This window comes from Salvelinus namaycush, chromosome 1 (assembly GCF_016432855.1).
Source record: "Salvelinus namaycush isolate Seneca chromosome 1, SaNama_1.0, whole genome shotgun sequence".
Lineage (NCBI taxonomy): Eukaryota > Metazoa > Chordata > Actinopteri > Salmoniformes > Salmonidae > Salvelinus > Salvelinus namaycush.
The window spans coordinates 27,834,228-27,858,390 of record NC_052307.1 but is presented as its reverse complement, the minus strand read 5'-3'; the positions used below and the strand labels follow the sequence as shown (position 1 = coordinate 27,858,390).

General features: G+C 45.4%; 1 protein-coding gene across 6 annotated transcripts in view; it reads right to left on the bottom strand.

The window, feature by feature from the left end:
* LOC120054775 (transcription factor COE2) overlaps positions 1–23,098 on the bottom strand; it is a 39,076-nt gene extending 15,978 nt beyond the window's left edge. For 4 of the 6 annotated variants that reach the window (XM_039002393.1, XM_039002415.1, XM_039002424.1 and 1 more), the window contains exons 1-6: positions 22,965–23,098; positions 19,945–20,101; positions 16,652–16,715; positions 15,549–15,604; positions 15,346–15,419; positions 13,773–13,841 (exon numbers count right to left, since the gene is read on the bottom strand). In XM_039002393.1, the coding sequence (XP_038858321.1) occupies positions 13,773–13,841; positions 15,346–15,419; positions 15,549–15,604; positions 16,652–16,715; positions 19,945–20,101; positions 22,965–23,098 (554 nt within the window). The remainder of the gene's footprint in view (positions 1–13,772; positions 13,842–15,345; positions 15,420–15,548; positions 15,605–16,651; positions 16,716–19,944; positions 20,102–22,964) is intronic. The other 2 variants (XM_039002400.1, XM_039002408.1) reach the window with 2 other exon arrangements.
* Between the last annotated feature and the right edge of the window lie 1,065 nt (positions 23,099–24,163).

Genomic DNA, 24,163 nt, shown 5'->3' with positions numbered 1-24,163 from the left:
TCAGAAGTCAGAAGCATGATCTTCCTTCCATCAGTATTTAGAAGACAGGCGGAGAGAATGAAGGAAGAAGAGAGGGAAGGTGGGGATAGATGGTGGGGAAGAAAAGGCTGAAACAGCGAGAGAAGAGAGGGAGAGACAAAAAGAGGAGGGGGGAATGTTGACGTCCTGTATTCAGGGCCATCACTCATCAGACATCCCCCCCATCGCCCCCCACCCTGGAAAAACAAAACAGTGTCCTGACATGGTGGGGGGGTAGGGGAAGAAAATTAGGAAACCAGATGTGAGGCATTAAAACATACTGACATGCTGAGGACCTTCCTCTGCCACACTCACACACTGAGAACATTAACTTATACACACACACACACACACACACACACATGCACGCACACAAACATTACATACACACAAACAAACTCTATAATAAACGTGCACATTCAAATAGAAAATCAAATGCATGTAAACGCAACTTGAAATGTATGCACAAAATATGAGTATTGGGTCAAGTTCCAAGGCTCCTGTCTATTGGCCGAGTTCTGCATAGGCCAGAGTTGACCTATGAATATTTTACACTGATGCAGAAATCTACAGATGGGTCGTCATGCATCAATGTATGGATATGCATCCAATTAGTACATGGAGTGGGCTGTGGTGAGGGATGGGGGTGTTTTGTTTTCCTCCATGGGGAGATTTGGGGAGGGATGAGGAGGACGGGGAGGAGGGAAACAGGGGAGGAGGTAATAAATACCCCTGGATCCCAGGGTCCCCTGGCAGACTGGAAGCTAGACTGGTCACCAGGGTTAACACCCGGGGCACGTGACCTTTGACACTGCTAATGGGGCATAGAGAACCCTCCACGAACTGATACCCCCTCTGTAGCATATCACCGCGGGACCATTCACACCAGCCTACTAACTTGTATTTTAGTACAGAAATCGTACTAGTCCTTCTCTCACCTTTACTTAACATACTTTATATAACCCTAACCCTCTCTCACTCCCCTCTCTCTCCAAACTGCCTTGTATGTTTAAAAGTACTCGACAAACCAACCCTTAGCAACTTGTTTTAGCAGGGGTTTCACTTATTTTAGATTTGTTTTATTGGGTGCACAGCTATGGGTAGCCTAGTAGTTAGCACGTTGGGTCAGTAACCAAAAGGTTGCTGGATCAAATCCCTGAGCTGACAAGGTAAAAAATCTGTCGTTCTGCCCCTGAACAAGGCAGTAAACCCACTGTTCCCCGGTAGGCTGTCATTGTAAATAAAAATTTGTCCTTAACTGACTTGCCTAGTTAAATAAATAAAAATGCACCTCTGTCCTCTCACATTTCTAGCACCCCCGCCTTTCCTAATCCCACTCTATCATAATCTATAATATGGCCCATGTTAGTCTCTCATTGATGGCTGTTTTGATCCAGGGATTAAACCTGTCTTCATGGTCTGACGGTCAGGCATACCCACACACTAACAACCACACACTGACAGACAAGACCACTGAGTGATGGGTGGAGATAGGTACACCAAATCAATGGAAAGACAAATTGGCGTGCTTAGCTCAAATGTTTGTAGTGCCAAAAGATCTTTGGGTGCTGGCTTCAAAAGGCATAAACTGGAAGGAAAAACCTGCACTCACTGAAATATTCTCTATGTTTTAATGTATTTTTTGAGCAGCAGAGGTCAGAACAAACGGTCGCAGTTTTGGCGGCAGCATTCGTCAGCATTGGTGGAAGGGAAGCACTCACAGATAGTCCTGTGGTATCAAAAATAGCGGCTAGATTCTTTGGAGAGGTGCCACACAGACTGAAACAGAGCATGGGGAATGAGGACTCCTTTTAAAGTTTGACCGCTGGATTGGATTTGCCCCCATGGCCCCTTCTCCATTTCAGCCCAGCCTCACCCCTGCGGCCCCAGACCAAAACCCAGCCCACCCGTCTCTAAACTTGAGAACTGTGTCAAAGCCAAACATTTAAACCCCTAGTACTGATTTATAGAGCTTGGTAGTGCTGTACAACCATCAGGCTTGACACCGCAAAAGTGCCTCAGTTGAGGCGGGGCAGTGAGGTGAGAGAGGGGTGAGAAGGGGGGACAGTGTAATAGAGGGACATGGATGGGGGCTGATGGACCCTCCTGATAAGTGCGAACGTGGACTTTTTGAACATTGCATCACCTTGGTCTTAAAATGACTTAACAACATCACTGCTGGCCTGATGGTATCGGTTTAATCTTTTAAATAGTTGAATGTTGTTCCAACGGCCAACACTTGGCATAATAACAAGAGCGGGAGAGAAAGAAAGAGAGAGAGAATGTAGGTATATTTAGTTATATGAATCTATGGCTGGACAGACTGACAGAGACATACACAGAGAGATCCAGGCTGGAGAGAACGTGGATGTTCATCCAGGATAGGGAATAGACCTCACATCAGTAGCCTGACCTTTCCCAGCATGCTTTGTGAGTCCTATGGGATGAAGATTCAAAATACTCTCTCCAAACTGTCACACTGGAGTCGTTGAGCAGCCCATTGTGTATGGGAAGGTCTCATACATACCAATAAGGACCTTTATAATCCCCACACAACACTGATGACCCAAAACTGGTATTTCTAACTGAAGCAGCATGAATAATGTCAAAATGCACAAATGTACATCAGAAATGTATCAGGTGCTCCCTCCAATACACATAACGATGATTCCTAGATACTGTCCTCCTAACACTGTCAAAACCTATAGGCTTTCATGAGCCGATAATCACCTTTGAGTATTAAATACCCACATACCACAGCACATCCCAAACCCGCCTCAGAGAAGAACAAAGACAGAGAGATGGACGTCAGAGAGAGGAGAGAAACAACAACAGAATGAGAGGAGATGTCTTCTTAATTAGCCAGTAATGATAAGATCTGACAAACAACATCTGTTTCTAGAGAGAGAAGGAAGGAGAGGGGGAGGGAGGTAGAAAGGAGAGGTGGGAGAGAGAGAAGGTGGGAGAGAGTGATCGAAGGGAGGAATAGAGGGGGGGCGTGTAAAAGAAAGAATGCTGTGTAGCGTGACACCATAGAAGAATGAAGGAAGGAGTGAAGTAAAATGAAAAAGAGAGACAGAGAGACAGGGGGAGAGAATTCTGACAGGGTTGAGGGAATCTAGGAACCAGGACGGAAATGACAGATAGAAGGGAGAAAAACAGATCAGACTGAAGAGAGGCAGACAGAGACAGACAGACAGACAGACAGACAGACAGACAGACAGACAGACAGACAGACAGACAGACAGACAGACAGACAGACAGACAGACAGACAGACAGACAGAGCGAGAGCGAGAGCGAGAGCGAGAGCGAGAGCGAGAGGGAGAGGGAGAGAGAGAGAGAGAGACAGACAGACAGACAGACAGACAGACAGACAGACAGACAGACAGACAGACAGACAGACAGACAGACAGACAGACAGACAGACAGACAGACAGACAGACAGACAGACAGACAGACAGCGAGAGCGAGAGGGAGAGAGAGAGAGAGAGAGACAGACAGACAGACAGACAGACAGACAGACAGACAGACAGACAGACAGACAGACAGACAGACAGACAGACAGACAGACAGACAGACAAAGAGAGAGAGACAGAGGGTAGAACTGGATAATGGCACAAGGGAGGGAAGGAGGGAGGGAGAGGTGGAACGTGTGTAGAGATCGGTATGGAATCACTCAGAGGTCCAGGGTGCTGTAATTTACTGTCCGTAGCTAATCCACAGCAAATGTGTGGAGCCATAGAGAGGAGCGGGAGAGAGTGGGAGGGAGGGCAGGAGAAGAGTGAGGGAATAAGAGAGAGGAAAGGGTTGGAGGGGGATAGAGGAAGGGCAGGGGGACTGTTGGGCGCACAGCATGCCTGCTGGGAGGCTGTCAGCGGACACATCACCCCCTGCCCTCAGCCCTGACAGATTCATCAAGAATATTTACACACACACACACACACACACACACACACACACACACACACACACACACACACACACACACACACGACCATAAAACATCAAAAACGATATCAGAATGCATATACAGACGTGTGTTGCTCTAAGGGCTACTAGATATTATAGAAACAGCTGCCTCTAATGCACCCATTTCAATAACAGGTTGTTATAATTACTCTATGACCATAGAGCATGGCATGCACGTCTAATATTCCATCTCTCTAAATACTTTGATATGCATGTTTTAGGGGTAAATAGGGCTATAGGCCTATTTGAAATGTTGTGCTTTGAGGCGGTAAGGGGGAGTATGATGAGGACGATTGGGGGGATACAAGGGAAATCTGAGTCCTCGCTGGGAAATAAATTCTGTCCAGATTCCTGACAAACAGACAAACAAACAAACAAACTGGGTCCGGGCCAGCGCCAGGGGGCATCGTTAAATCGTTAGTGAAATTTAAGACCTTTATATGGGGGACTGACTGACCCCCTATCCATCCCCCACACCTCTTTGCCCCACCCCTACGCACCAGCATCCAGCCAAAGATAACAGCCCCTGTTCCTAAATACCACTTCTAACTGGCCTCTGACTCTGGCCTTTGACACACATGCATGCCTGCTTGGAGGCTCCACACACACATCCATGTACAAACAAACTCTGATACACACACATCCATGTGCACACAAATTCTGATACACACAAACTCTGATACACACACATCCGTGTGCACACAAATTCTGATACACACAAACTCTGATACACACACATCCGTGTGCACACAAATTCTGATACACACAAACTCTGATACACACACATCCATGTGCACACAAATGCTGATACACACAAACTCTGATACACACACATCCATGTGCACACAAATTCTGATACACACAAACTCTGATACACACACATCCATGTGCACACAAATTCTGATACACACAAACTCTGATACACACACATCCATGTGCACACAAATGCTGATACACACAAACTCTGATACACACACATCCATGTGCACACAAATTCTGATACACACAAACTCTGATACACACACATCCATGTGCACACAAATTCTGATACACACAAACTCTGATACACACACATCCATGTGCACACAAATTCTGATACACACAAACTCTGATACACACAAACTCTGATACACACACATCCATGTACACACAAATTATCTCCAGTACTCTAAAATAAATCATGCTAATCTGGCCTCCTGAGAGTGCTGCCCTACCAAAGGTGAAACCCATTAGTGGCCAGACAAATGGGAAGCTGCTTTCCCCTCTCCCTGTCCCAGTAACACAGCGCCCGGTCCCAGCCACTCATGGAGAGTGTGGCCATTTTCAGTGCTATGAGCCCCCTTCCAAACCCCATGTTTTTCCCCCTCCCTAAATTCCCCTGTCATTCACCCACATTAGCCCATTTGCAGTCCATTCCCATTTCCTGTCAAAACATTTCTCTGCTGCGCTCCGTTTCCGACTTCCCCCTCTGTGCGCTCTCCCTAAGAAAACAACATATGCTTGTTCTGAGTGTTAGGGTTCAAGCCACGACACCCAACCCAACGCAGTCCAACACAGCCAAAGGTGACAGCACAATTCAGTCATCTAATCTGCCACTCATGGTTCACTTCCTGTCTGTATTTGAGTCGTGGGTCTTCCTGGTTCACATGAGACCACATCACCAAAACCACGTACATCACAAAATGAATTCTGACTCCTGACTCTGAATAGTGTTCTCTCTCTGTGTTTCTTACAAGCAGTACCTGTCAGTGAGTATTTGATAATCCAGACAGTGGCACCCTCTCCCTCCCTCTGTCTGTCTGTCTGTCATTCTCCTCCTCTCATTGCCTCCTGGGAGGAGATGTCCGCCACTCCTGTGCCAGCTGCTCAGACTGGCCCAGCCTGTGGTGTTGTGTGCAGTGGAGCTGCTGGGCCCCATCTCTGTCTCCACTCACTGCCAGTCCCCTGTCTGAAGGGTTCCTGACAGAGGTCTGGAGGGACTGGACACTACCAGCCACCAGGGAGACGAGGCGCCTGTGACAGGGAAGTGAAGGGACTGGAGGGATTGTGTGTGTGTGTGTGTGTGTGTGTGTGTGTGTGTGTGTGTGTGTGTGTGTGTGTGTGTGTGTGTGTGTGTGTGTGTGTGTGTGTGTGTGTGTGTCTTTAAAGACATTACAGATGTATAGCTGTAATAATGAGAACGTATAGGATCAGCATGTAGGTAGATTGTGCCTGTAGCTATAGCTGGCTCAGTGAGTGCCTGTGGGGGCTGTATATGTTTTGGCTAGAATACATGGCACGCTACTAGAGGTAGTGGAGATGAGCCTGTATGGACGGCTTGTCATGCCATTGATCTGTGTAATTCAGATGCAGGATTCCTCCTCCTTCCCCTAAAATCAGGGCTCTCTGGGACAAATAAAAAATGGGTCTCGGAAGGAACCACCATTGTGGAAAGGATGTCCAGACTACACATGGGTGGTGGTGGGGTTGGAGATGATGGTGGAGGTGGTGGTGGAGGTCTTGGTGGTGGAGATGGAGGTGGTGGTGGAGGTGGTGGAGGTGGTGGAGGTGCAGGTGGTGCAGGTGGTGGTAGTGGGGGTGGTGGAGGTGGTGGAGGTGGTGGGGGTGGTGGAGGTGGTGGTGGGGGTGGTGGGGGTGGTGGAGGTCTTGGTGATGGAGGTGGTGGAGGTGGAGGAGGTGGTGGAGGTAGTGGTGGTAGAAGGGGCCAATAGGTCTGTTAACTAGGATCTCCACTCTGACATGCACTGCTGCTGGAGACCATGTCATCCTACTCTGAGCTCCACGGCTAAAGGAGTTACAGATTCTGTGATCGTGAGAACAATCTCTAAAACTGACACTGTTCACATCTCCAAGAGGACATATGATGAGGTAACAGGGCCATTTGGCTTCTACTAGGCATCTGGGAGAGGTGAGGAATTCGACCCCCTGACACAGTCAAAAATGGTTGCTGTTTCCATTTTTTTGGCCAGTTGTTTAATGTTCCTTTCCAAAAGCTCTGCTCCCTGCATGTTCCCGGGGGCTCTGTTGAGAGGGGCGGGTGATGTTCCCCTCCATTAAAATTACCGTGAGAGGCTAAGAGGCAAGCTCACACAGGGAGCAGGGACCTGCCAACACAGATGTACAGGAGCTCAGAACGCCACAGAGGCAACACACAGAGGCAACACACAGAGGCAACACACAGAGGCAGCACACAGAGGCAGCACACAGAGGCAGCACACAGAGGCAGCACACAGAGGCAGCACACAGAGGCAGCATAGGGGAAAAGATAGAGAGAAAGGGAGAGAAGGAAGGAAAGAAGGGAGAGACAGGCTGACAGACAGACAGACAGACAGACAGACAGACAGACAGACAGACAGACAGACAGACAGACAGACAGACAGACAGACAGACAGACAGACAGACAGACAGACAGACAGACAGACAGACAGACAAGCAGAAACAGACAGAAAATAAGATCCAGACAGATTGTCAAACAGTCCCTGACATGCTGACCACACCGCTCGCGTCGCAAAATACATTTACACATACATGTTATTCAGTCATTGCACCCACACTGCTCGTGCACATCAACGAGCATCTGCGTTGCCAGGCGCTACAATAGAAGTTGCTTCTATTTGTGACACAGAATGCGATGCAAGTCCTGCCTCTCACATCTCCTCATTGGCTTTTAGAAGCATATACCCACGTGCCATCTCCTCATTGGTTATAACCACATGGGTGATTGAAAGATGAACTGAGGTCGGTCGGTCGGTCGGTTGTGGTAATACACCTTATTATGAAAGTTAGTTGCCAATCGCCATATAAAGTCCAAAGAAGAAAAAGACTGGAAGGAGAAGAGATGACTAGAAACGATTCGGTTGACCATTTAATGTGTAGATTAATTGTCCGAGTAGAGGACGTTGTGCACAGGTAAAATAACAACTCAACGTTTATATCCCAGGACAAATTAGCTTGCAATAGCAAGCTAGCTAGCTAAATAAGACAAATTAACTAGCAACTACAAGCTAGCTAGCTAAATTGCCATAAATGTTTAACGCTTTTCGAACTGTCCCCAAATTAATATAATTGGTTCAGAGTTTGTTTTGATATTGCAACCTGCGTATCGTGATCGCATTTGGTGTGGGGGGGACAAAATCATTTAGTGCACGATGGCGCACGAGGAAGCACGCGCGCGTCCGGTTTGGGCATGGTGTTACAGATGTGGTTGTTGAAGAAAGGCATTCAGATACAAATTAACAAATGATATCTGAATGCTATATTGTCAAACTGTCCAGAGGAATCCGTGTCGATTCCAACAGATAACACGTGCAAAACATTCACTGAAATAATCCTCATCCAAATGAAGACATTAGAAATTGACCCACATTATTTTCTAGAAGTAAAAGCAATTTAGTGTATATTGATTTAAAAGCAACCGTGTGCCCACTTTCATTCGCTGCTATGTGACGGCCAGACAAAACAACCAAACGTGCACATAACTAGAATCAGGAGTAGAAGATCAATACGGCCCATAATACAAGATGAAGAGCAATGGATTCCTCTTAGGGTCAACTATTTGAAGTCTTCGCAAGGGAGCTCTAATCCCATTTCTAAAAGTGGGCTTGACCACAACCATTACTGCTGCCTATAATAAGTAGTTTTTATCATTTAACACATAGGAAAGGATTTATCTGGTCTAATTGATGAGAAGAAAAAAACTTGCTAAGGAGGATTTTGTATGTTCTCATTGACAGAAAGGAAAACTAATGTATCTCTCTCTTGCATCCAGTCTTTGTGAAATGGCTTGTCGTTTTGAAAGGGGGAAGGGAAAAGCGATATTGACAAAATTGGAAAATTCCCATTGATTATTCCTCTTTCCTCAGAGTGCTGGCTTGTTAAAAAAAGACCCTTCCTGAAAACACGATCAATTAGTGAGATAGTGAATGCCATTGATCCCCTCTCCGGACTCTCTCCTCCCCTGCCTCCCGTCTCCTCCCTTACGATGGATCTTTCATGCTTTCCTTATGACCATCTATTGATTCCAACCTCCTACCCAAATGTAAAACCACGCTCATACACTCCAACCCTGCCCCCTCCCATTAACCAATCCAAACTTCCCATTCCTACAAACACTAGCACTAATACTGACTGTCTGTCTCTGTTGTAAAGCATGCTCCTCTATAAACACAGAGGCTAGCGCTCATATAGTTCTCTAAAGGTCAGGGGTCATCTGGCAGTAATGCCCCTGTTAACTGACCTGTCTGTCTCTGAGTAGAGAGTAGAACTCCTTAGGTTGGAGGAGGGAGGGACACACACAGGGATGTGTTCTGGTATATGTAAGTTAGACAAGCACTGAGAAAATATCAAACCCAGACAATGCAAAAGCTGTGACAGCAAGGCCTGTAAAAAAAAACGGAACATATCAGAGAATGGAGTATGGAGTTCTATGCTACAGCCATACAGTCAGTTCTCTTTGAAACAGATCATTTAATCACAAGTGAGTCATTCAGCAACAGGGCACGTGTGAATGTCATCCACAATTTGAAATTGGCAAAACAGAGGAATCAATCAGTCAATTAATCAATCAAAGATAATTTACATCTTCAAAACAAAGAGGTCCCCCTCAATTGCATAAGATAGTCAGTGAGTGAGTGACATATTCAACAATGACAAGACTAGTAACCGCTGCAAGCAGTATGACCTGATCAGTGCTTTATATGAATAGGAGTAAGGGTGTCTTAAAGAGTCATCTCCCCATTCTGACTAACCCCCAACACCTCCAAGCCCCCTACCCCCACTCCTGCATCCATCCCTCCCTATGGATCAGCTGTGATCTCCTCTCTCCCCTTTCACTCAAATCAGGATTAGGGAGAAGGAGGGAGCGGAGCAGCAGGAGGGGATTGGGAGGGGGGGGGGACAATATGGAAAGGAGATTAGAAAATAGGGGGTTTGGGCCGTTTGGGGAATTGCAAACTCCCTTGTACTTGGGTAGGTGTCCTAATGACACTGCCTAATTATCACAAAATTTGATGGGCTAGGATGAGGGGGAGAGAGAGGGATAAGGGAACACAAGGCAGAGGAAGAGAGAAAGGAAGTGAAAGAAAGATAGAAAGAGTGTGGTAGAAACACTGGTATAAGCATGAGAGAGAGAGAGAGAGAGAGAGAGAGAGAGAGAGAGAGAGAGAGAGAGAGAGAGAGAGAGAGAGATGGAGAGAGAGAGAGAAAGAGAGACAAAAGGAGAGATAGAGAAGCACAGAGATTGAGAGAGCGGGAAAGTGAGAGAAATTGAAAAAGAGAGATGAGAGCGATTCAGCGGCAGTAGGGGTGGCAGTAGGGGGGGTGGCAGTAGGGAGGGTGGGCCCCACCCAGCACGCTGCATGTTAATTGGAGAACAGGTGTTGGGGCTGGGAGCAGGAGGATGATTACTGCACCCTCAGAAACAACCCACACCCCCACCCCCACCCACACCCACACCCACCACACACACACACAAATAATCTAGGCCCCAAGCAGTGACAGGGGTAAAAGTCAGGCAATGGGTCACCTACACACAATTGCACATGCATCCATACACTATAAATGCATAAATAAATAAACATCTGTGCACATCCATGCACAAACACACACAAACAGAAAAATACATGAATTTATGTACACACAAACAATGTACATATGGGCATATTCACACAGACACGTTCTCCCTCTCTCACACATACACACATACAAAGCCACAAGAAATACATTGGGATTTCTGCAAGGACACAGTGCAACAAATTCCAACAGCTTATCCCAAATTACATAGCTGCTAATAGGCTGCTCCCCAAGGAGAGGGATCCATGAGCCTGTCAAGAGGGAAAAGCTCCTATCAGGTCTGGATGGGCACAGTGTGATTAGGTCAACGATCCCATTTAAAACCATCCTCACAGCACCACCATCAGCCTGCACAGGCCCACACACTGATACAGATCCTCCAATTCACAAGCCCCCTGCACTACTTATGAACAATCTTTGGAGAGGTTTAGCCATGGAAGATGGAGGAAAAGGATAGTTGGGAAAGTAATGCACTAAATGAGAAAAACAGCTGCTCCTAGGGATTCTGGGAAAATCCAAAAGACAACAGCCCAATTTTTCCGTTATATGAAAACTATCTTCAGCAGAGATCCTCTGAGACACACTGTCAACAGCCAGCCAGCTTGAACAGAGGAGAAAAAGAGAGAGAAATCTTTGACATGTATGAAGTGAGTGTATTTTAGGAGGGAGGGAGGGAGGGAGGGAGGGAGGGAGGGAGGGAGGGAGGGAGGGAGGGAGGGAGGGAGGGAGGGAGGGAGGGAGGGAGGGAGGGAGGGAGGGAGGGAGGGAGGGGCGATGTAGGTTGAAGAGATGACATCACAGAAAAACTATTGTACATAGGTCTGCTTAAGAGCATTCATCACAGTGGTTAACTCCATGCAGACCCTGTGTGACTTCCAAAATCCCTGGGACGTGGAAGCCCTCACACATGCCGATTAAGGTAATGCTCTGTCTCCCTAAAGCCTGATAACTGGCTGTCAGTTGGGGAGGCTGCAGACAAGACATATGTGTGAACCCTCACATTGCATGATAGACCCTAACTCTTCATGATTCTGACAGGGATGTTTTTTATTCATACAGTATATATGGCAGGAGTTTAGGACTGTGTACAGAGTTTTTTTTTGTAGGACAGTGTGGACTAAGTGCAAGGGGCGGTCACAGTGTTCTGTGTGCTGATCACCAGTGCAAAGGAGGCAGACAGACAGACAGAGTGTACAGTATCTGCATGTGTTAGCAGCACAGTCACTAACAAACACCGATGCTTACATTAGCAGTGACAGGTATACTACAGAGACGCTAACTATCACAGACGCATGCCTCAGTGTCATAAACACTCACAGGGTGGGTGCACTCCATTAACCCATTACAGTCTAAGCCCTGTCTAAGCCGGGGGAGGGGGGGGGGGTCTACTAAGCTATATGGAATTGTTTTAAGAAGGTCATACCAAGGATCATTTTGCTATTTGATTTTGAATTTTAAGACCCCTTCAAGTATAAAAAAAATAATATTTGGCCTTACTTCTATTAGCCCATACAAATGCATTGAATAAGAGATTAACTACATGGAACAACAGATAGTCTCCCAACAAAAAGGATGTTTGTTCTGAAGTGTCTGTCCTATATCCAAGATATATATTTTTTACATGTATTTAACCCCTTATTTTTGTCACTAAACAGTCTCCATATATACTTCCATAAATGTTTTCAACTGGTACCGCGAGACCTTCAGACGAGTCTTGACAGGCAAAACAACCAACATGTACTTGTTCATGAGAGTCTCACCCTTCCACAGAGGGGTCATATTACTGTGTAGCCTAAACTGTTCGGACGTTATAGACAGAAGTTGGCAGATCGGCTGTACCGACTTCAGGCGAGTCTCAAGACGCTTGTGGGGGATTGAGACGCATCCAATGCAAAATAAACTGATATCTCTAGCTTAAACTGACAGATTGATTTATTTTTTACCCCTTTTTCATTATATTCAATTGGTAGTTACAGTCTTGTCCCATCACTGCAACTCCCGTACAGAGGTTGAGAGCCATGCGTCCTCCGAAACACGACCCTGCCAAGCCACACTGCTCGCTTAACATGGAAGCCAGCCACACCAATGTGTTGGAGGAAACACCATCCAACTAGCGACCGTGTCAGCGTGCATGCACCTGGCCCACCACAGGAGTCGCTAGAGCATGATGGGACAAGGATATCCTGGACAGCCAAATCCTACCCTAACCCAGACGACGCTGGGCCAATTATGCGTCTCCCAGTCGCGGCCTGCTGTGACACCTCCCGGGATCGAACCCGGATCTGTAGTGACACCTCTAGCACTGAGATGCAGTGCCTTAGACCGCTGCACCACTCGGGGGCTCCTAAACATATATTTTTTTATGGGAATGTTTTATTACGCTAATTAGATTTCCGCGGGGGCGTGGACATCGACTCCATGGGGTTAAAGGCATCTGGCACAGCAACACAGACCTAGAGGGTGAGCTCCCAAGTACACACACGGACTGTACACACTTGCACACATATTTAACATGCAGACATGTATGCACCTCACCATCACCCTTACACATCCACACCCTGCCCTCTCTCCCGTTGCCCCCACTAACCATTCCTCTCCCACTAGGCCCTCTGTCTTTACTGGCCATAAAAACAACAGCTTATTTGTGAGATCTAATCACCTGGATCTGGATCTGTCTGGATCTGGATCTGGATCTGGATCTGGATCTGGATCTGGATCTCTCTCTCTCTCTCTCTCTCTCTCTCTCTCTCTCTCTCTCTCTCTCTCTCTCTCTCTCTCTCTCTCTCTCTCTCTCTCTCTCTCTCTCTCTCTCTCTCTCTCTCTCTCTCTCTCTCTCTCTCTCTCTCTCTCTCTCTCTCTCTCTCTCTCTCTCTCTCTCTCTCTCTCTCTCTCTCTCTCTCTCTCTCTCTCTCTCTCTCTCTCTCTCTCTCTCTCTCTCTCTCTCTCTCTCTCTCTCTCTCTCTCTCTCTCTCTCTCTCTCTCTCTCTCTCTCTCTCTCTCTCTCTCTCTCTCTCTCTCTCTCTCTCTCTGAGTAAATGTTAATGTGCATCCATGAATTGATGTTTGTGTGAGTAGTGAGTATTTCTGCATCTGAGTATGTCTGGACATCTTAGAGGCATAAGAGGGACAGTTGAGGGGGAGACAGTGGAACACAGGCTCAATTGGGGTGTTTGACGTTGTCAGGGTTGTGTGAGCGGGTGACAGGTGCTGTTACCTGTCAATGATGACTGGGTCAGAGGGCGTCTCGTTGCGGTTTCCACAGCTTTTCTTCTCACAACAGCGACTGTGTTCCAAAAGAACAACCAGAAAACACAACACAGTGAGTGAAACAAACCAGCATGACAGTACTGATCTTTCCTCTGGCCCGTCCACCGTTCCAGACTGCACTGATCCAGGGAAACAAAAAGGGCCAAAGGAGAGGAGGGGAGAAAGAGACAAAAGAATAAAAGAAAGGGGAGAAAAGGTACAACAACGGACCATACAAACAGGGAGACATTATTCAGAAGTGAAAAGCCAGCCTGGCAATCTGTCACATTGATTTCGAAATCAAACTCAACCCCCACCCAATCACCCACAGACAAACACATCAACACACACACACACCCACACATACACACACACACACACACACACACCACACACCACACACCACACACCACACACACACACACACACCCACACACACAGCATCCTACAATTCGTCAGCAGTCCTGTCTGTGGAGCCTGCTGGCCCCCCGGCCCCCCCTCCAAGTCCCCTCCGCTGCATAACAAAAAGTGCCCCCACCCCTAACCATCTGCCACTCCTACACCTCGCTTCACCCCTCTCGTGTCCCAGCTTGGCCCTGCCCCCCTCTGCCCCCCCTCCGCCCCCTGTCAGACGGCCTCACTCCCCAGCTGTGACGCTTGCCCTCTGCCTCCCCGGCTCTGTTATTAGCCAGCTGTGAGTCACATTCGGGCATCTGCTGGCTAAACAATGGCAAAGCCCACTCAGTCTTAGCCCCTCTTCCCCTGCCAAATCCCCCTCTCCTTCCCCCTCCTGCCCTCAAACCCTGGGTCACTGCCCCACTTCCCCAGCACTCACTCGCTCTCTCCCTCTGTCCCTCTCTTCCTACCTCCTTAACTCCAAAAACACTGCATGCATAGTGAGGAAGCCCAGTCTTACTAAAGCACCATAACGGCAGCCCTCTTCTTTCACCCTGACCCATTGCTGCCACGCTGTCTTATGCCTTCTACACATTATGCATAGTTTCCATGCACTCTGTTAGAAACTAAAGCTTTCAGAAATCAGAGAAACTACTCTAATTCTTATGTTTCAACAGGGTTCCATTGTGGACCATTGTCCACGTAAAACGTAAGGGGCTAGGGTGGTGATGGGGGTTGGGGGGGTTAATTATACCCTGAACATTTTTCAGTGGAGGTTCAAGGAAGTCTGGCCCCCGTAGCTCCCCCTGTCCATGAGGGATGCTCCAGAGAGAAACAGGAGCTGGTGGGGGACACGGGGGCTACAGGAGAAGGCAGCAGGGGGCTCACACTGTAACAAGCCTGAAGACAGACAGGCTATACTTTCACTTCAACCCCAGTCTATTTTCAAATGGCATACCACATGTCAGACACATCAAGATAAAACAAAGAGACATGGGTGATGGATATTTTGATGAATATGATTTCCTCCATCTGTTAGTGTGTGTGTGTGTGTGTGTGTGTGTGTGTGTGTGTGTGTGTGTGTGTGTGTGTGTGTGTGTGTGTGTGTGTGTGTGTGTGTGTGTGTGTGTGTGTGTGTGGCTCACCTGCACATAACCTCGTGAGTGAGCAGAACACGGCACATTTCAGGATTCTTGTTCTGTCCCTCATATGCTATGGGCTGAGAGAGAGGGAGATCGAGTGATGGGGGAATTAGATGGGGGAATTAGATTTCATGTGCAATCAATCAAGCTGTAATCAGGAGTTCCACAGCAGGCTAAATCCAGTCAAGGCAAACAGGGCTCCTTACCTGTTTAGTGACTGAGTCAATAAGTCGTGCATAAAGATCCTGTTCCGTACGAACCCCTGCACACAGACACATACACAATCAGTAAAGGAAACTAAACTAGACTCATCTCACAACGACAACCTAATCCTGAAGGCATGTGATATGAGTGTTTTAGACGGGACATTTATTTGATTCCCAGAATGGCCATTCCCTGGGTCATCCATACAGGTCAGATGAGGAGCAGTGGAGGGCTTTAGGAGCTCTGGGATCTGACAGAGAGCCTCCCAGCATGCTTTTAGAAAACACCTGAACCTTTGGTCTCTGGGTGCTTCAAAACTACTGGTTTTACTTCCTTGAAAGCTGCCGTCGATGTAATGAATTGCGTCTGAAGAGCACCACGTTTTATCAGAGGGATTTTATTATGAAGCCTATGCAGAATACTGCTTTTGAAACGGGTTCCTTTCATCAAAGTCTCAATCTGCAGGCCTTTGGTATGGCTTGGGGGAAGGGGAAGGGAAAGGGAGGGTGTAAAGGCAGGCATGTGTGTACAGTGTACAGTGTATGTGTATGAGTGTGTATGGTGGGGGTCTTTCTGGTACATGTCTTTTATCTCCTCTCCCATGGGTGCCACGGCGATGGCAGAGGAGGGGCAGTGGAGGCTAATGGGAACCAGAAATCTCTTTGCATATCCCTTGTCTGATGTTGTAACACCCTGTGGGGCACTGTGTACCTTGTTTCCCTGTTTATGGGCAAGGAAGCAGCTCCACACACAACTACATCTGGGGCTGGGAGAAGACCACTGGGATAGAGAGGGGGGGGGGTTCAAGTGGGCTTTTTGCTCTCATATTTGGAACGCATGAGAAGTGGTTATTTCCATATCATGTCCATTCCATGACCATACCATTAAGATGCGGAATAGTGTTTGGTCTGTGGTCCAGTCTCAGGACAACCTGTTCCTCCTCCCACTCTGAAGTGGTCAGACACTAAAATGTCTCTGGGACAAAGAATCAAGAGACATGAAACCACACAGAACATCAATACCCGAGTGGCCACGTTCTCACACTGACATGAATGGGACATGCTGCTATCTGATGCTATGGCTGATGATTTGAAGGTGTACTCACCATTGCTGTAGAGAAGCTGTATCTTGTAGTGCGTGCCGTTGTTGGTCTTTTCTCCCGTCTGCTCCTTAGAATGAGACGACAAACAGACAAACAGACAAACGCACAGATGCAGTCATGCAGTTATAGCACTGGTGAGGGCGCAGTTAAGCACAGTTAAGTACATCTGGGCATCACTAAGCACAGTTAAGCAGAGTCAGGCTCCTCTAATCCTGCACTTCATCCTTCCCTGGGAGTGGTGTGGGGATCCCAGGGTTGTAGGCTCAAACCCCCAGATGGGACCCTGCACTGGGCTCCAGAGCTGGGTGCTTAACCTTGAGTTAGCTCCTCTTTTTAGAAGTTCAACTGCAGCACATCTGACGTGAAATCCTAAAGCCGTGGGATCTGTATGATCAAATAAAATAGAGTGTACCCATTATCATGTATGCTATGCAACAGTGAACGTGCACACAAGCTCGCGTGTGTGCGTATGTGTGCATGTGCGCAATGTGTCTGTCTGTGTGCGTAGGCCTACTCTGGATATTCCAGTGAGTGGAAACGACTGTAGTGCTGCGAGAGTGAGCAGCAGTCGACCTTGACAGAGAAACTTCCCTTCCTCCATCCTTTCTTCCCCATGGCTCTACACCACCCTCTTTTATTTTATCCCTCTCTTTCTTTCCCTTTCCAGTCTCTTGCTAACTGGTCTCAAAGGAATCCTCTCTGGTCCAATAACCCAGGGAGCCGTCATCTCTGAGCAAAAAGAGAGGAAGACAGAGATAGGGAAAAAGTAAGAGATAAGTGAGGAAGACAGAGCTAGGGAGAAAGTAAGAGATAAGAGAGGAAGACAGAGCTAGGGAGAAAGTAAGAGATAAGTGAGGAAGACAGAGATAGGGAAAAAGTAAGAGATAAGTGAGGAAGACAGAGCTAGGGAGAAAGTAAGAGATAAGAGAGGAAGACAGAGCTAGGGAGAAAGTAAGAGATAAGAGAGGAAGACAGAGCTAGGGAGAAAGTAAGAGATACGAGAGGAAGACAGAGCTAGGGAGAAAGTAAGAGATACGAGAGGAGGACAGAGCTAGGGAGAAAGTAAGAGATATGAGAGGAAGACAGAGCTAGGGAGAAAGTAAGAGATACGAGAGGAGGACAGAGCTAGGGAGAAAGTAAGAGATATGAGAGGAAGACAGAGCTAGGGAGAAAGTAAGAGATATGAGAGGAAGACAGAGCTAGGGAGAAAGTAAGAGATACGAGAGGAGGACAGAGCTAGGGAGAAAGTAAGAGATATGAGAGGAAGACAGAGCTAGGGAGAAAGTAAGAGATATGAGAGGAAGACAGAGCTAGGGAGAAAGTAAGAGATACGAGAGGAAGACAGAGCTAGGGAGAAAGTAAGAGATATGAGAGGAAGACAGAGCTAGGGAGAAAGTAAGAGATAAGAGAGGAAGACAGAGCTAGGGAGAAAGTAAGAGATACGAGAGGAAGACAGAGCTAGGGAGAAAGTAAGAGATACGAGAGGAGGACAGAGCTAGGGAGAAAGTAAGAGATATGAGAGGAAGACAGAGCTAGGGAGAAAGTAAGAGATACGAGAGGAAGACAGAGCTAGGGAGAAAGTAAGAGATATGAGAGGAAGACAGAGCTAGGGAGAAAGTAAGAGATGAGAGGAAGACAGAGCTAGGGAGAAAGTAAGAGATACGAGAGGAAGACAGAGCTAGGGAGAAAGTAAGAGATACGAGAGGAGGACAGAGCTAGGGAGAAAGTAAGAGATATGAGAGGAAGACAGAGCTAGGGAGAAAGTAAGAGATACGAGAGGAGGACAGAGCTAGGGAGAAAGTAAGAGATATGAGAGGAAGACAGAGCTAGGGAGAAAGTAAGAGATATGAGAGGAAGACAGAGCTAGGGAGAAAGTAAGAGATATGAGAGGAAGACAGAGCTAGGGAGAAAGTAAGAGATACGAGAGGAAGACAGAGCTAGGGAGAAAGTAAGAGATATGAGAGGAAGACAGAGCTAGGGAGAAAGTAAGAGATAAGAGAGGAAGACAGAGCTAGGGAGAAAGTAAGAGATACGAGAGGAAGACAGAGCTAGGGAGAAAGTAAGAGATAAGAGAGGAAGGAAATAAATGAACATATTAAGAGAGATGAGCGAAGGTAAGAAAGAGAGAAATGTACAGTATACAGTAGAGACTGGAACATAATGTTTAGTAAATATTCAGAGGAACATTTATATCTCTGTATCACCCTTCTACCTCTGAATAACAACAAAACCAGATGCCAGGTTAAACATGCAGAAAATGAACTCCTCTGCAGCCATCATATCATTCTGCCTTGACCTGGCTGTGTGTGTGGTGCTAGGGGAAACACTGATAGCCCTCAGCCCTGGCATTAGCACTGACACTCTCTCTCTCTCTGTCTGTAAAACAAAACCGTGTTTGAACTTCCGTTGACAGGACAGTGCCCTCTTTTCTCTCTCTCGAGGGGAGAGCTGTTACCAGTTTGGACCACAAGCCTCACACTCCCAGCTCGAGTTTAACCACAAGGCAAAACCATCCATCAACACTGGGCATAAGGCTTCCACCATGCAGTGTACCCCTCCCCTGCCCTGTCGCTCTCTGTCTGTCTCTCTTGTTCTCTCAAAACTCTCTCTCTCTCCTTTTCTTTCTCTCTCTCCCTCTCTCTCCCTCTCAATCTGACTGCCACTCTGCACCTCTTCCTCTCCTTCTTTTGACCCAATGTCTGACCTGAGGAATGTACTTCTCCCCCCTCCGGAGTATTTAGAATGTGGGGGTGGGAGGAAAAGAGACTTTGATGATTTGGTCACGGTAAAACTTAACAGAGGCCAGCGTAATTTGCATTTTTACAAGTAGTGATGTCCCACTAATGAGTAAGGCTGTTCATTAGTCATTAGGTATTATTTTTCAATCGCTCACCATCAGCTCATCTCATTGAGAGGGAGGCTTGTAACATGGAGCTGTCAGCTGTTCAATAAGCTCAGCTTTATAGGGGACGTGGAAGGTCAAGTTAAACGCCTGTACACTACAGGTTGCATAGAAATGTCCTGCTATGGGTTGTGTAAATGTGTAAATGTGGTCAGCTTAAAGTTTTGCTGCATTTGCTGTAATAGCCAGATAAATCTTCATTCTATTTCTATAGTAAGAGCTGCCACCTTTTCTTCACTCTCTCTTGTAAACTTATGGAAAGTAACTTGAGACTTGTGATTTGATTTCAATAATAGCGAACACAGAGGACATGCGTAATAAAGAGAAATCCATGGAGAAATATGCACAAATATACTCACACAGTCAACAAACTGAGACAAACAAACACACACACCTTGTCCTGTTCCACAAAGTCCACGAAGGAAGTCCTCTCCACCTCTACAGGCTGTCCGTGTCTGTCATAGAGTGCCAGGACGAAGTGGAAGAAGTTGGACTTGCGCAGGTTAGAGGGTGGCTGCTTCTCAAAGTGGGCCCTGGAGAGAGCTACACCACTGTAGAGAGGAGAGGAGAGGAGAGGAGAGGAGAGGAGAGGAGAGGAGAGGAGAGGAGAGGAGAGGAGAGGAGAGGAGAGGAGAGGAGAGGAGAGGAGAGGAGAGGAGAGGAGAGGGAAATTCACTTACACTACATCACAATCCTGTCACACATAGCAAACACTCTTAAAATCTAATCAAAATCACATTTTATTGGTCACGTACACGTGTTTAGCAGATGTTATTGCGGGTGTAGCAAAATGCTTGTGTTTCTAGCTCAAATAGTGCAGTAATATCTAACAAGTAATATCGAACAATTTCACGACATATACCCAATACACACAAATCTAAGTAAAGGAATGGAATTAAGAATATATAAATATATGGACTAGCAATGTCAGAGGGGCTTAAACTAAGATACAGTAGAATAGAATAGAATACAGTATATACATATGAGATGAGTAATTCAAAATATGTCAACATTATTAAAGTGACTAGTGTTCTATTTATTAAAGAGGCACAGTGATTTCAAGTGCATGTATATAGGCAGCAACCTCTAATGTGCTAGTGATGGCACATTACAACTCCAGTCACTGTTTATTAAGGTGAACTGTATAGACTACAACAGAATCATTCATTTCTAGATTTAACATTGCAACATGAATTAGTCAGGAATGGCAAAATGGAGGAAATTTGTTTTGAAAATACTCACTGAACAAACAATGTGGGGAAACCCATTAAAGGAATTATAGACTATTTGATTTAAATGCTTCATTAAGATTGTAAGAATAAACAGCTTATATAGCCTAACTGTATGATGCAATCATCTTATGCTTAATTTTCACAAAAGGTCATTTAGATTATTTGTTAGCAACAATTCAAGAATCGCATTGGGTTCAATGACTAACTTTCTATGCATGACCTACCTGGGAAATCGCGAATTATCGATGGTGGAATGAAATCAAAATGTTGACATGTACCAAAAAATAGCATGAAGTGCTCGCAGTGTTTATGTAATTAATGGGTGGGTCAAAGTTTGACTTGCTCCAAGCGTGAAGGCCTAGAGCTTAATTAACAATGATTGTTTATTGATGTTTCGCCTCTTACACTGGGTGAGATAAAGGCTGTGTTTTTTTCGACGCTGCAAAATATGAAGAAGTTTAAAGGTCTACTGTGAAAGTTATTTTGGCACTCATGCTGATCTTCATCGTTGACCTTCGAAAAGTGAAAGGAGAAAAGGTCCAAAGTCAGACATAAATGAAAATGTGCTTTTGATAGGATAATTGTGTCTAGCCTCCATGTATCCATTATTGTATCGCTGCATAATTTAGGCTTGGAAGAAGACGGAAAATTCAAATTTTCCTACAGGTTGAGAAGCATCAGAGTACATTCAGGGAAAGTTATATTATATCTGCTATCTGGTGAGTATTATGAAAAGGTGCTATTCATGATGTGACCAATTGAAAAGGGTTTCAATCAACAAATGTGTTTCGGTTGCATAAAATACATGTAAAATAGGAAAAGACTGTGATCGGATTAACGCTCATTTGAAATATCAGCCATAACCTTATTTAATCGAATACACCAAATTACAGAAGTTTTCAATTTACTACAAAAGTTTGTTCTGTTGCCAAAAAACTGTTTATTTAGGCAAATACACCTTTGAAAGAAATGTTAAGCTACCTTGTATGCATGCTTACTTTTTTGCATGTTCTCCTTTGAAAAGAAGGCTACATCATTTATACCAAGGCTATCATAACACCCTGTAGATGTAACCTACTGGAGTATTTTAACATTATGAATACACAAAAATTAATTTTAAACCAGTATGAAAAACACTGTCAAAGTTTTGAAAAACTTTTTAATAAGATAATGGTAGACTAATTGATTTTGGGGGAAACACATGATAATACGAATATGAATTTGTCTACTGATTAATATTTCAGTAGACAGGCCAACATAATTGTATTATTATTATCATTATTATTGTTATTGTTATTATGATTAGGCCTATTATTATTATTTCTGGGCTATTATCATCAATTTAAATCGTCATTATTGGCTATAGGCCTAATATATGGGGATAAGAGAATTTCTGGATGGAGATATAAAATCTTTAGTAGATAATTCAACATGGATAAAATAACAGATTCCAACCGTCAAAAGCATTTCATGCGCGTCCTATAGGCCTACAAATCAATACCCAAGAGGTGGAATCCTCACTAAATTAACATTATTCCGGCCCGTGCGGTCACTTTCGTGACAGAATGCGTTTTTGTTTTATTGTTGTGTTTTGTTATATCCCTTTCATGCTGCTTGTGACACTGCCACCACTCGCTATTGACAGCGCGCACACCGGAAAATCAGGACTCAGCATACAGAAAGCCAGGGATGCTTGAGATAGATTTTTCTACACAATTGTCAACTTTACGCCCGGGCCACTTACTCCCAAAGACAACCTGTTGTTTTTTCGTTTCATCTCAAGTCTGGATAAGTTTAGGGTAAATGAGTATCACACAAGAGCCATGAGCATAATCAACAACAATACTTTATATTTGACTGCGTTGCACCACAGGTCACTTTTATAGGCTAGTCTATAGGCTATGTTACGGTGATCTGTGCGCCATCTGGTAGGCTATTTGTCATTTACCTTTATCATTTTTTCCCGAGCATAGCATGCTTTAGGATATAGAAATTGTTGAAACCATGTGCATAATACATTGACTGCTCTTGCATGCTTAAATAAGTCTAACCTAATCATCCATTAAAGCAATTTCTTATACGTGCGTTAAACTGTTTTATGTTGTGCTTAGTTGCCAATACGAAAGATTCGTGTATTTCGTCAAAATACTACAGGACTTGAGAACATGAAGGTGTACTGTACCTTTGCGCTGCTACGTTAGCATCCACAACACCGACATTACGCACCCAGGACCGGACTGGATCCATCTCCTCTCCTAGAGTTCTTTCTTTTAATCCGCTGACGTCTCTTATCAGATGCTCCTGGATCCCGTACATTTAATACACAAATCCAATGGTGTTCTTTTCAGAGTAAACGAGAGAGCAATATCACTTTGGCAAAATAGAACTGGGAGGTACGTTCTAGGATGCTGTTATCGAACACTTGGATGATGATTGAGGCTTCAGAGCTGCCCAGGGGAAATAATAGGCTACTGCGTGTCCACTATTCTGTCTTCAAACGTGCTCTTGAAGGGAAACAAGCAATAGATGTATTTTCCCGTGGACTGCAATCATTGTCCACAAACAGGGGATATGTAACGTCAAACGTCGGTTCGACCATAAACAAGGGTCACCTGTTTGGTGGACACGCGCGCACTCCTGGACAGTCTCGTGCACACCGTAGTCTATTCCACAGATATGCATGCACACACACTTCCACACGACAGTTCTAAAATCAGGTGGCAAAATCTTTCTCAAACAAAGTAGCAGAGACCTTTTTCGCTTTGAATGTATGGGCTAAAGAGCTGGCAATAATGCTCCACTTCACTGTCCTGGAGCATGTATGAGTTCCTCTGTCGGGATAGGGTCTGGAGGAGGGGCTACACTGCCATATGGGGGACCGATTGTTGAAATGGATGCTCTCATTGGTGTAAAATGTCTCCGTTGGTTGGACTTTTTGAGCATCCAGCTAGCCAAATAGCTCTCTTGTCTCTTCAAACTTTTCTCTGGTGAAGTCCTACCCAAAGTGTGCTTCAGATCTCAGATGAAAGTGCCATAATATGAACATAAATTAAGGCTAATAACATTATTTTTTTTTTTTATCCTTTCATTTTAACTTTTAAACATTTGGTCACATATTCAGACAACAGACCTTTATTATTTTCAGCAGAAAGAGTGGATTTTTAAAAATAGACTATCGAACTAGGCTACATTGTGTTAATAATTAAATTATGTTATTATTCTATGTTGAAATCAGAAATGGAAGTTTCAGTGAACACAAAACGTTTTATTCAGCCTATAGTGCAGTGACATCAATCACCTGTTTATAATATTGGCCTATTCATTAGGATACTTAATAAATTATTATTATTCGATGTCTTGTTTATTATCTCTTTGTAATCT